Here is a 10,038-nt window from a genome sequence, read left to right on the forward strand (position 1 = left end):
AGTAAGTTAAGCTTCTGACTCTTGATTTCAGCTCAGGTCTTAATTTCAGGGCTTGTGATTTCAAGCCCCGCATCAGACTGTGCACTGATAGTGCCTGGAGCCTGCTTGGGATTCTCTTTCTCTCCCCCTTCTCTCTCCCTCTCCTGCTTGCATGAGCACTCTCACTCTCATGCTCTCCTTCTCTCCCTCTCTCTCTCTCTCTCTCTTTCTCTCTCAAAATAAATAAACTTCTTTAAAAAAAGGCTAGTGGACCAGTTCAACCTCTCCCACCCCTGCCTTCTCCACTTTCATTTCCCAGCCTTGTGCCTCAGAGACTCCCCTTACTGAGATCTGACTTTGTGACTTCAGTACTGTGTTCTCCACAAGGAGCTGTCTCCCAGGTGCTTGTTTCCTACCAGTCACATGGGACGAGATGGACCAGGAAAGTACTTCATCAGTAGCTCAAATGAACCCATTCAACTTAAACTTCCCTTTTATCTGAGTTGCTTTCAGGGAATGAGCCAAACTCTGACCTCTTTCCTTCTAAAAATAAACACCCATCTCTGTTGTTCTATCCAGAACACCCTTCCCTACCTTCCCTTTCTTCACATTAAGGCAAGGCCTTCCTTAGCAGGTAGGGGTCAGGTGGGTCACTAGAGGCCAGTCTCCAGTCCCTGGACTCATCGTGGGCCAAGGAAGGCTGGTTTTCAGGGTGGCCCCAAGTGGTCTCCTCCCCCCTCTCTCTCTCTGCCTCCAGCTGCCTGTGACCTTCTCCATTTTCAAAAGAAGGGGCTAGCCGTCATTGCCATTCATCACACTTCACATCAACACACACCACACACAACCTCTTTGATTGCTCAAAGAGATAAAAGATCTATGTGCTAAAAACCATAGAAAACCTATGAAAGAAACTGAAGAAGCACAGAGAAGTGGGAAATCATTCCATGCTCGTGGATTGGAAGAACAAATATTGTTAAAATATCAATACTGCCCAATGCAATCTACACATTCAATGCAATCCCAATTGAAATAGCATCAGCATTCTTCTCAGAGCGAGAACAAACAACCTAAAATTTGTATGGAAACACAAAAGACCTCAATAGCCAAGGTAATGTTGAAAAAGAAACCACAGCTGTAGGCATCATCATCCTGGACTGTAGCCTGTACCGTAAAACTGTCATCATCAAGACAGCATGCGATTGGCACAAAAACAGTTACACAGACCAATGGAATAGAATAAAGAACCCAGAATTGGACCCACAAGTGTATGGCCAGTTATATACTTTGACAAGCAGGAAAGATCATCCAATGGGGAAAAAAAAAACAGTCTCTTTGGCAAACGGTGCTGGGAGAGTGGACAGCAAAATGCAGGAGAATGAAACCAGACTGCTTTCTCACACCGTACACAAAAATAAGCTCAAAATGGATGAAAGACCCAAATGTGAGATAGAAAACCATCAAAACCCCAGAGGAAAAAGCAGGAAACAACCTCTTTGATCTCAGCTGCAACAACTCCTTGCTTGTTACAGCTCCAAAGGCAAGGGAATTAAAAGCAAAAATGAACTCCTGGGACCTCATCAAGGTAAAAAGCTTCTCACTGCAAAGGAAACAGTCAACAAAACTAAGAGGCAACCGATGTACTGGGAAAAGATATTTGCAAATGACATACCAGATAAAGAGCCAGTATCCAAAATCTATAAAGAACTTATGAAAGTCAACACCTGAAAAACAAATGATCCAGTAAAGAAACGGACTGAAGACATGAATAGACACTTTTCCAAAGAAGGCATCCAGATGGCCAACAGACACATCAAAAGATATTCAACATTGCTCATCATCAGGGAAATGCAAATCAAAACCACATTGAGTTACCACCTCACACCGTCAGAGTGGCTAAAACTAACAACTCAGGAAACAGCAAATGTTGGTGAGGATGTGGAGAAATGGGAACCCTCTTGCACTGTTGATGGGAATGCAAACTGATGACGCTACTCTGGAAAACAGTGTGGAGTTTCCTCAAGAAATTAAAAATAGAACTACCTTACAACCCAGCAACAGAGCACACTGTATCCGAAGGATACAGGAGTGCAGATTCATAGGGGCACATGCACCCCAATGTTTATAGCAGCATTATCTACAATAGCCAAATTAAGGAAAGAGCTCAAATGTTCATCAACTGATGAATGGATAAAGATGTGGTGTGTGTGTATTATATATATATATATAATACACACACACACACATACACACAATGGGAATACTACTTGGCAATGAAAAAGAATGAAATCTTGCCATTTGCAACAACATGTCTGGAACTGGAAGGCATTATTCTAAGTGAAATAAGTCAGAGAAAGATATCATATATTTTAACTCATATGTGGAATTTAAGAAACTTAATAGAAGACCATGGGGGAAGGGAAGGGGAAAAATAGTTTCAAATAGAGAGGGAGGCAAACCATAAAAGATTCTTAAATACAGAGAACAAACTGAGGGTTGATGGGGGGTGCAGGGTGGGAAAGATGGGTGAGGGGCATGGAGGAGGGCACTTGTTAGGATGAGCACTGGGTGTTGTATGTAAGTGATGAATCATGGAAATGTACTCGCGAAGCCAAGAGCACACTGTATATGCTATATGTTAGCTAACTTGACAATAAATTATATTAAAAAAAAAACCCTAAAAACCTTGGTTGCTGACTTTGGGGATGTTGCTAAGACTGATTCCAGATAAACTGCTGGGTCCTTGAAATTTTAACCACTTGCCAAGTTCTTGGTCTTTGCTCATTTCTCCAAAACCCTGGGTGTACTTCTTTCTCACTCTTAGGCTGGGTTCTTTTATTTTTTCTCTATAAGGCCAAGCATGGTGGGAAAGGTTGGACATGTTGTTTGGATCTGGAACAGTTAACCGTGATTTAGCTCCTGCTATTGGACAAGGATTCTTCTAGGCGCTTTACATGAACGTTTACATCACATCACATTACATACACTGCATTTGGAGGAAAATATCTGGGGGAAAAGAAAAGAAGTGAATTCTGTCCTCCCTTATCCTGCTAAACCGTGCACCAGCTTCTCCAGAGACACATTGCAAGGGACCATGAGGACAGAGGAGCAATGCTTGAAAGCGAAACCAAAACTTCTCAGTAGGCTGGGCTTCAGCCAGTTACTCAGGCTTAGTTTTGTTTTGAATTAGCCTCGTATTACAAGGAAGCCTGAGCTAGACAGAGATGATGTCTTTTTTCCTCTTGATTGATGTTCCTTATACAACAGCTTTCTGTGCCCCATCCTCACACGTCCCTCTGTCAGCCGGAAAGCGTCCTGGCTTGGAGCCGTGGCTTGTTCTAGCAGTTTAGGGAGCAACCTCTGTTTGTTTTGTTTTGATTTTGTTTGGTTTCAGCTGTTTGTTTGGTTGACTCCTTCTGACCCAGGAGCAACGGTTTGTTGTTTTCTTTAACGTCTTCGCTTGCAGCGTGGGGCCAGGTTCTGATGTGAGTATCCAGTAGGTTGAGGTCTTCTCCTCCCTGAACCGGTGTTGCAGATGATGGGGCCGCCGCGGTCAGGTAAGTGTGGGCACGTCCACTCCACAGCACTGCCAGCGGGGGAGGGCTGCCTCGCGGGGATGCTCGGGCACGCAAACAAGGGCACGCGAACAAGCTCACGTCTTGCCGGCTCCAGACTACCAGGATCTCTCGAGCTTGCTCAGATACGTATCACTCATGAGCTGAGGGTTTTTTTTTTCTTTCCTGCAGAGAGTAAATGTGCAGTGGGAAAAACTCAACTATCTTGAGATTGTCTCTCAGCTTAGAATTTGGGGACGGTTAAGGGAGCTTAAAATTTTGCTTGTTTTCTTTACATCAGATATCTGGTTGTAATTATCCTTCTGGCGGGCAGGCAATCAACATTCCAGGCCAATCTGCGTTTACAAGCTATGCTCTAAGAATAAGCTGTTTAAAACAAAAACAAAAAAAAAACCCAACTACAATTAAATTAATTTCTAATACAAGCAACCATTAGTATTAAAAAAAGGATTCTTTGGAGCCTACTAAGCAACTTACTTTTCTATATAAAACAATTAGAGCAAGATTAGCTAACTGAAAAGACACTAATTGCTACGTATTGCCCCCTGCCTAGGTGCAAAGAGTAGAAAAGAGGGGACCCTGGACTTCATGTGGGGGAGGCGTGAAGTGAGCGCTTGAGTGAGATTGCCTGTTACCTGAACTCTCTCTGCCAGCAGCTCTTCCTCACCTTCGGCTTCCAGGTGTGTTCTCCCCAGAGTCCTCCTCTGCCTTTCCATTCACCTGGAGGTCTCTGGGGGCAAGGACCACACCTTTCAGGTTCTCTGAATCCCAAGTGCCTGGCACAGTGCCTCAGTCATGCAGAGGCGCCAATGGGTGCCTGTTGAGTTGGAAATGATTTGATTTGATGAATCCACAGTTGAATCCCCAGATGGGGGTCCTTTGGGGTTTTTGGATTAGACAGGGGGCAGTTAGGGGTGGATTTGAGAAGGAGGCAGTGCAAATGAGCTCAGAGACAGTATGTCAGGCCGTGCTTCCAAGTTGACTTGCTTTAAGATGCATGGGATAGAGATCCATAGATTGTTGTGTGACATTTTTATTCCACATAGCAGTGTCAAAATATACCATGTGCCTTAACTGGGGCATACTTAAGTCACCCTGAGTGCGGCTTCTGCAGCCTGGCCTCCTCTTGTCACAGCCTGCTCTACCGTTCCACCTGTCCCCTGCACCTTGTGGTCCCCTGGTCTTTAGTCAACTCAGCATTCCCTGTACAACTCAGCTCTTAATCTAATCTTTCCTCCACGGCACCCCTCTGCAGTGGCATCAGCATTGTCTTGATTGGGAGGCTTCAAAACCACAGCAACTTTTTGCTTCTCTTTCTTTCCTGTATGGCTGATCACTTGTCAATTGTTTTGTCAATTGTTTTGTCAATTGTCGTGTAACAAGTTTCTCCTTCCTCTGCCTTTCTTCCCTTTTTTGAACCTAAGTCAGGGGTTTAACCAAACATCTGAATTAATACCATGACCCTCTCATTGAGTGACTGGCATTCAATTTCACTCCCTCATTTCTAAACAGACAAGAAAAACCCACACGGATTTGATCTATTTCACAGTCTTTGGGATTGTCACTCATTGACAAGTTCTAACTGGCACTAAGGCATTGGCGTGTCTCGTCCTGCATTTCTGGTCTAGATAGGCTGTTCCTGGCCCTCCTCAACAAGCCCTGTGTGTGTGAATCTCTCAGATTTCATCTAGCTCTTCTTCAGGGCCTCCAGAGTAGCTCCAACTTTTCAAATCCCACTCAATCCCGGAAGCGTCCTTCTACAGTTTGGGCATTTCATGCAAAAACCTTTCATATCACTTCTTACTATTTTTCATATGTACAGAATTTTAACATCCTGACTGTGATATAACGTCTTCGCAGGCTGGGGCCCTTTCTTACATGAATTCTTGTCTTGATTCCCCACCTCAGTTTGAATGGATTCCTGATTCAAAGACATACACAAAGTTGGAGCATTGTATTCATTAGCTAAAAAGTTGAGATGCACTTTAAGTTATGCTTGAACCGATGTTAAGCTGACTGATGTCTCTTGATGCCTAGCTCAGAGCTGTCCACCATGACATCGGAGGAGCAGCCCCAGTGGCCCGGGGGAGCCCTCTGGGCATGACTCTTCACCAGTCTAAAAAGAGTGGCCCTTATTAAAACAAATTTTAAGTTGCTCCAAATTAAAAAATGAGAGATTTTGAAGATCTAAAATAAATAAATAAATAAATAAGATTTAAAAGAAATGAAAATAGTGGCCTTCCTTCTTCTCTCTCTCAAGCGTGAGCATCTTGTAACTAAGAGCTCTCTTCCTGACTCTTTTTAGGGCCACAAGAGAACATTCTAGAATCTAGTGTCCTCTGCTGTCCTGTTCCATTTCGTACCATGACTAGACCCCAGCCATTACAGCATGTCCATAGGCAGACTTGTTGGGAATTACCCAGAATTTGTTAAGAATTATCCAGAAATTTAAAAATCCAGCTAACCTGATCATTTGGTTGAAAAATGCTTTTTCTTTTCTTTCTTTGTTTTTGTCTTCTTTCCTTTTTTTGAAAATGTTTTTTCTAGTCATGTTCTAGTGTATTCCGTAGAAGGGAGTTTGCCCAAGTACAGACAGCTACTGAGCATCCCCGGCCTGATGTGCTGGTGGAAACCCCAGCATAAACACATACATAAGGAATATACAAGTAAGATAAAAACGAATGGCCACAGAGGCCTGACAGTTAGATACTTTGTCCAAAACAAAGGTGAATTTTGAAAGGGGAGACTGAAGGGGGAGCATTGTTGTTTGAACACCTTCATTTCACCCCCTGGAGAAATGTCATCTCTGTGCCTTACATATGAAGGCTTTGTAAATGATGCTTGAGTGAATTAATTTGGGCAGTACACTCCATAAGTTCTCCAAATAAACTCAAGATTTACCAGCCTGAATATAAAAGAGTTCAAACTTACCTAATATTAAAGGTTCCCAGAATCTGCTCTTTTAGAATATGCCATTTTCCTAAGGAACTAGGAGGTCAAAGATCTTAATTGAGATAGACTGGCATTTTGAGGGTGGTTGGTGAGGAGCGTGAGGTACCTATGGGAACATTCTTGTAAATAGTCTTACTAAAGATCTTTGTTGTAACCTTCCACCTCTTGTGGAAATGCTTCCTCCAACATACACCTTTGCTTAAGCGATTCCGGGGTGATGACATCCCCACCCCATTAGAAGCCCATTCTACTGTGAGTGACTCAAATCGATGAAAATTTCTTTCGTACTTGGGGACAAAATTATTAAACAAATTAAGTTTTCTGTTTCTCTAATAGAGGAAGGAGGCAACTGGGGGCTAGGAGTCTTGGAGTCTGCTGCTGTATTGCCATCCATGCACTCGTTCATCTGGTCCTTCAGGGAACAGTCATTATCCATTATAAACAGTTACAAACATTTATAAAACACACAGACACGCATACACACAAACACACACGAAGATAAAGAAAATTGTTATAAGGACCTAATACAGTACAGAGAGCTCTTGTTCTAGCACGAAAGACACATATTTAACAAATTAATATGCCAGGAAGGAGTTGAGTGCTAACATTAGTGAATAGCAGATAACAACTGAGGCAGAAGGAACAGCTTGGAGCAGCTGCAAAAGGCTTATCTACTTGTGTTGAGTGCATAAGAATGTAAGGCCACTTAAGGAAATACTTATGACCCAGTACAGTTTCTTTGAGCTCCAGTAAGAACGAGGTAGAGGGGAAATAAGATTGGACAAAATAAAAAGAGATTAAACAAGAGAGATGAGAATCTCAGAGCACCTGTGAGAGCCTAGTCATGGAAAGTGCCTTTATTACTCCTCTGGCTAAGGCAGGAGGGACCAGATCAGAAAAAGTTGTGTCGCCCATGCGCAAGAGAACTTTACCTTATAAATCATGGCAGCTACTGGAATCTTGTAAGCAGGAGTGACATAGTCACATTTGATTATTCAGCACTCAGGATAGTCTTCTGCCAGGTAAAGGGAAAATTCATTCATCCAATATGAACCGAGTGCCAGCTTCCTGTCAGACAGTTCTAGGGACTGAAAGGTGTTAATAAGCAAATCAGACCAAGATCTCTGTCTTTTTAGTGATTAGATTCTTACTGAAGACAGCAGATGATCATATAACAAATGAGTACTTTATGTGGTATGTCAGATGGCCATGAGTGCTTTGGAAAAGTGAGGGAGATAAGGAGAATTGGGAATGCTGGAGGAATGGTGGTGGTGTGATTTTGCATAAGACAGTCTCATCAGAAAGAGCAAGGAAAGTCTCTGGATGTAGGGAGTTCCACACTGGCAGCAAGGTGTGCTCTTGAGGGAATGGATCTGGGGAAGAAGCCCTATAGGTCTGGCAGCAGGCTTAGGGCCACTTAGAGAACCCAGACTGTTGGGGGCAGTGGGGGCAGGCCAAGGGCTCTAGAGGATACTCTCAGCTCTGCAAATACCAGGAGCATGACCACTGTTGGGTCCGCTAAAGTACAGAGCTCAAGGCAGTGGTCCCTCTTACCTGGGCTACTAGACAGACTTAGGATTTTATTCTCAGTGAAACGCTGAGCCATCAAAAGATTTTGAGCAGGATGCTCTGCTATGATATAGAGCGGAATGATGAGACACTGAATAAAGATGATAGAAATGGGGTGGTACAAAGAGGCGTCATCCAGAGGTATCCCAGCATAGAATTAACAGGACTGAGGGATGGACTGGATTTGCAAGATGAGAAATGAGTAGGTTTAAGATGACACACCCAAGATTCTGGCTTGACATGGGTGTTAATATTATTGGCATTCCAGGAATATGGAGCACAAAGAGTTTTCACAAAGGGCCCAGTGTCTTAGAGGTTCATAATTTCTAGACCCTGGTTTTGAACTCAGATGTATCTGACTGTAGAGCATGAGCTCTTACCTTTTGCACAGAAGAGACTATCCCTAGCTGGAAGAAGCTGCTGGTTGGAAAGTACCTTCACAGCATTATTTATCTCTCTGTTGACTAAAGAAGGCAGTGTGCAAGGAAAGTCCCCTTAGATAGGCAAGGAAGAAGGGGAAGTTACAGCCAGGGCTGGGGGAGCCAGGCGCCCTTTCTGCTGCCAGAACGTGTTATACGCTATCCTTCTGAGCTCCAGTAAGAATGCTGGGCAAGTGAGCATGAAGATGATTTCTTTTCAGGGGACATTTGCATTTTCGATAAGGAAGAGGGTCTTCAAGTCCAGCTAAGGTCTAGCATTTCCCTATGGAAAGCACTTGATGGCACTCCTAGTTGGCACCCATGGTCATATGTCCTTTTCTAGAATGAAAACAACATCACAGCCCTCTGAGGACATCACAGTCCCTTCTAGTTACTGCCTCATTGCTCTCTCTTATAACACTCTTCTCTGAAGCACTGCCTATATTCTGTTATCTTTGCAGTCTTAGCTCTTACCTATTTTCCTTTTCACACAGTTTTTCATCTGCATCAAATCCACTGACATCACGCAAGTGGGCTCATTCATGACCTCCACACTACCAACTCAGCAACATTTGACTCAACTGAACACCCCTTCCTTGGAGCACTATGTTAAACTTTAGGTTTCCTTATAATTGAGGTGTGGCAAGGCCAACAGATCAGGATATAACTGCCATTGAAAAAATAGGTTGTTGTGTTTTCAGATCTTGAGAGGAGGAGGCATGCCACCCTGCTGGGACCACCTAGTGAAACACCCGGCTCAGACAGGAGGCAGAGTGGAAAGGGAAATGTGGCCAGGAGTCTTCATTGTGGTTTCCAAGAGAAGGGATCGGAGGGAAGGCTTAAATTGTCTAGTTTGAAATCATTCGTCGGGATCTGGAACATAGGGGTTGTCCCTTGGTGTGTAGTACGTGGTGCCAGTAGAGGTAGTGGGAATGCCCGATATCCTAGCCCTTGGACACTTTTCTCCCCCGTCTCTCTCGTGGTGAGGTCACGCAGCCCTATGGCATTAAGTAACATGTAGACATTGAGTACTCCCAAATTTATCTCTACCCCAAACTCTGGACACCCTGTTATCCAGCTGCCTACTAAACATCTTCACGTGGATGTGAAGTTGTATCTCAAACCTAGTATGTGCCAAATACATACTGACTTCTGCTCCTTAATCTATTTCTCTCCTCCATCTTCTCCAGTTTAAAAAATAGCACCTGCATTGCCCTAATGCCTCAAGCCTCAAATCTGGAAAATTGCCTGGATTTATCTATTTTTGTCAAACTACATATCCAGCCTGACAGCAAATCTCATAAGGTGTTATTTGAAAAGATAGAAGACCTAAGTACATGGAAAAACATGCTATGTTCATTTTTGGAAGACCTAAGCAATAGCATTGCTGGGGATTTACCCAAAAGAGACAGAAATGCTGAGGCATAGGAGCACATGTACCCCAATGTTCATAGCAGCAATGTCAACAAGAGCCAAAACATGGAAGGAGCCTAAATGTCCGTCACCTGATGAGTGGATCAGGAAGATGTGGTATATATTCACGATGG

General features: G+C 43.5%; 1 protein-coding gene across 2 annotated transcripts in view; it reads left to right on the forward strand.

The window, feature by feature from the left end:
• Positions 1 to 3,165: 3,165 nt before the first annotated feature.
• The window catches only part of PDCD1LG2 (programmed cell death 1 ligand 2), a 53,368-nt gene continuing 46,495 nt past the window's right edge, over positions 3,166 to 10,038 (forward strand). Inside the window, exons 1-2 of one of the 2 annotated variants that reach the window (XM_029919598.1) lie at positions 3,166 to 3,533; positions 4,105 to 4,231. Coding sequence is in view for 1 of the 2 variants with exons in the window: in XM_029919597.1 (XP_029775457.1) it covers positions 3,512 to 3,533 (22 nt within the window). In the remaining variant the exon portion in view is untranslated. The remainder of the gene's footprint in view (positions 3,534 to 4,104; positions 4,232 to 10,038) is intronic. The other variant, XM_029919597.1, reaches the window with a different exon arrangement.

The sequence above is a fragment of the Suricata suricatta genome, chromosome 13 (genome assembly GCF_006229205.1).
Source record: "Suricata suricatta isolate VVHF042 chromosome 13, meerkat_22Aug2017_6uvM2_HiC, whole genome shotgun sequence".
Taxonomy (NCBI): domain Eukaryota; kingdom Metazoa; phylum Chordata; class Mammalia; order Carnivora; family Herpestidae; genus Suricata; species Suricata suricatta.